Source organism: Glycine soja, chromosome 9 (genome assembly GCF_004193775.1).
Source record: "Glycine soja cultivar W05 chromosome 9, ASM419377v2, whole genome shotgun sequence".
NCBI lineage: Eukaryota > Viridiplantae > Streptophyta > Magnoliopsida > Fabales > Fabaceae > Glycine > Glycine soja.
The window spans coordinates 34,656,165-34,659,246 of NC_041010.1; the positions used below are offsets into that span (position 1 = coordinate 34,656,165).

The window sequence follows — 3,082 nt, forward strand, 5'->3', positions numbered from 1 at the left end:
AACAGATGATATACTGAATCTCAAAAGGCAGATGCAGCACTTAAACCGAACTCACATTTGGTCGTTGCCTTTGATGATAGAGATACTGCATCAATCGACGGGCACATACCCCACTAACACTACTCTCATATGGCCGCTTGACAGCAGAAGAGGGCTGCATCACTTGTTGTTGTTGTTGTTGTTGCTGCTGCTGCCTCAATTGCATTTGTTGTTGTTGTTGTTGTTGCTGCTGCAAGTGCGCTCGGTGTAATTGTGGCATTTGCTGAAACATCTGTTGTTGTCTCAGTCTCTGCTGCTGCTGCTGCTGCTGCTGAAGGAAAGCCTGTAACTGGGGATTACGACCCTGGAATTGCATGGAATCTTGTCTCTGAAGAAGCTGTTGTATAACCTGTTGTTGCGTCATATCCTCCTGTTTGGTATCCAGTCTATTTTTCTTCGACAAGTGAGACATATTATTTGGATCTTGAATGAAAGATCCCGGGACTTGTGCACCCATTTGGAGCGTAGAAGGGCCGGTTTGAGATGCAGGCAAAGACGTAGCACTTGAAGCACCCTGCGGCTGCTGCTTATTCTGCTGCAATTGTTGAACATTCTGATCTTGATGAGAGCTCTGCTGTACTACAGATGAACCATCCATCACTGATGAGCCAGAAATACTAATATTATTCGATGTAAATGACATAGGTGAGGCAGGTAATCGTAAGTAAGAGTCTGTGTTAACACTGGTACTTCTCTGCAAATGGGGGCCACCAGAGAGAGAAGAATTTGCATCCGTGACTAAAGAACTGGCTCCAACACTTGGTGCTGAGTTTGCCACAGTGTTCAAAACTGCATTATTAATATCCCCAGAAACCGGACCGAGGTTTGAACGACCAGCTCCTGGAACCGTACTAGACGAGTTAACAAAAGATGAGCTTAAGTGAGAGTCAACTACATTCTGTGACTGCCCGTCTCCTTGATAGAAAATTCCAGAATTTGATGATGATTGGGTTAATCCACCTGCCACTCGTGATGGTGTCATAGGAGGCAGCCCCCTTGGAGACTGGAATCTATGTAGCTGTCCAGAGCCTGACCCAACTGGTACTTCAAATATTCTCAAATTGCTCGTGAACTCCACATAACAGACAGATTGAGAATCAAGCCCTGATAGTATTTCTTCTCTTTTTTAAATCTCCAAGCTTCACTCTACCACACAATCTTTTAACAAATCCACAAACTCCCGTTTCAACCAAATGCACTCAGAATTGTTATTTGCTTCTCACCACTGGACAATTGCTGATAGAAAACTAACAACAACAAAGAAAAAAAGACATATATATTCATCAGCAAAACGGAAATTCTTAAAATCCAGCAAAAACTAATATAATTAAATGATCAAATAAACTCTGGTATAGCATCATTCTTTTAAAAAAAAACACGCCCGCAAATTGAATAATTCCCCAATACCCTATTCCAGGAAGCAAAATCCCAATCCAACAATTTCATGCACCGAAACCTAATTCTAACGGTTTTACCTCCTCTAAAGACTGGAATTCGCAACAAAGAGAAAAGTAAGGTAAGATTGTAATATAATGCAAGCCAATGACAAACAATGAGGATGCCTAAAGTGAATCAGAACCCAAATCAAATTCTAATTAACATTAGGACAGTGGTCTCCCCGAAAAGATGGATAATACAAAATCAGAGGAAAAAAGAAACAAAAATTCAAAGCTCTCAAATTCGCACGTTCAAAAACCCAAAACCCATAATCAAATTGCAAAAACCTAAAAAGGAACTGTGACCAAAGAACCTAAATTGCACCAAATTCAAAAGGGCATTGCTATGTGTGTAGCAAAGAAGAAAAACGAACGAAAACCACGAACGGTGACCTGGAAATCAAGACATTAAAAAAATAACAAGTATTAATAAAAAAATAGGAAAAATAGATTTGGCAGAAATCAGGCTGGTGCGATTTTTGACGAAGATTTATTCGTAAGAAATAGCATTTTTTGAATTCAGAATACCCAGATAACAGAAACTATCTTCTTGCATCCCCAAACAACGGAAAACGCAACCTTTAGCCCCAACACAGCAAAAATTGAAAGAAAGAAAAAAACTAAAACGAAAACAGATAAATTACAATTACAACTCTAAAAACGAATTAAATTAAAACATAAAATTAAAGGGTTCACTTCAAGATCGATGATCAGCAGGTTAAAAAAAAATTGAAAACCCTTCAATGAAGCACGCAAAAAACAGCTCAGTGTCAAAACGATTCGTTTAGAACTACTCACAGAGAAACCGCGAGAGCTGAAAAAAGAAAGCGAAGCGTCGTTTTTCGGAATTAGGGAACTGCTCAATTGAAATCGCAGAGAATAAAAACAGAAAAGAGTGAGGAGAGTTTATTATGACAGTGTTGGGAGTGACCGGTTCAACAGGTCACGGGCTATCAGGTTACCTGCAGTGGCCGGTTATGATTGGGGCACGCGTCATGATAGTGATTGTGGAGCTTAGTCGGTGATGTATCCGCAGCTGCTTCAAGAACACCTTGATGACGCGGCGAGTTTTTATTGGAGGACAGTTTTAAGTACGAGAGGAACTTGGTGTAGGTGATTTTGGCTCCGCCCCGCAACATCCATTCGTTTAATTTTCTAATGAATTTCGAGTGGAAAAGTGGTTCAGTGTCTTATCTTGCAAAAATCTCTTCTAGGCGGTAAAGTTACATTAATTCTTTTTGGGTCTAAAATTTTAGGGTGAAATCGAAATTTAATAAGAGGATTGCTTTTTACGTAATTTTTTAATTTTAAAACATTAAGTTCGAAAAGATTAGACATATTTTTTTATTTGAGACCATCTTATCTTATTTTGAGTGAATTAGGTTATTCTTTAAGTGTATTTAAGGTATTTATATATCCAAAATTATTACTTCTAATAAATATTATATTTAAGAAAAAAAATTATCAAAATAAGTGTTAAATTTGATTTTTAAATGTAACATTCATTATTCTTTTTCATATTTCTAAAAAATGTTACTTTAACTTTTTAATTTAATATTAATATTATGAGAAAAAAAATCATACACAGATAAATTTTACATAATTAT

General features: G+C 37.4%; 1 protein-coding gene across 1 annotated transcript in view; it reads right to left on the reverse strand.

Annotated features, from left to right (window-relative positions):
• LOC114368582 (probable transcriptional regulator SLK2) overlaps nt 1-2,356 on the reverse strand; it is a 7,652-nt gene extending 5,296 nt beyond the window's left edge. The window contains exons 1-2 of the mRNA XM_028325791.1: nt 2,274-2,356; nt 52-1,286 (exon numbers count right to left, since the gene is read on the reverse strand). Of these exons, the coding sequence (XP_028181592.1) occupies nt 52-1,021 (970 nt within the window). The 5' untranslated portion in view covers nt 1,022-1,286; nt 2,274-2,356. The remainder of the gene's footprint in view (nt 1-51; nt 1,287-2,273) is intronic.
• Nucleotides 2,357-3,082: the final 726 nt, after the last annotated feature.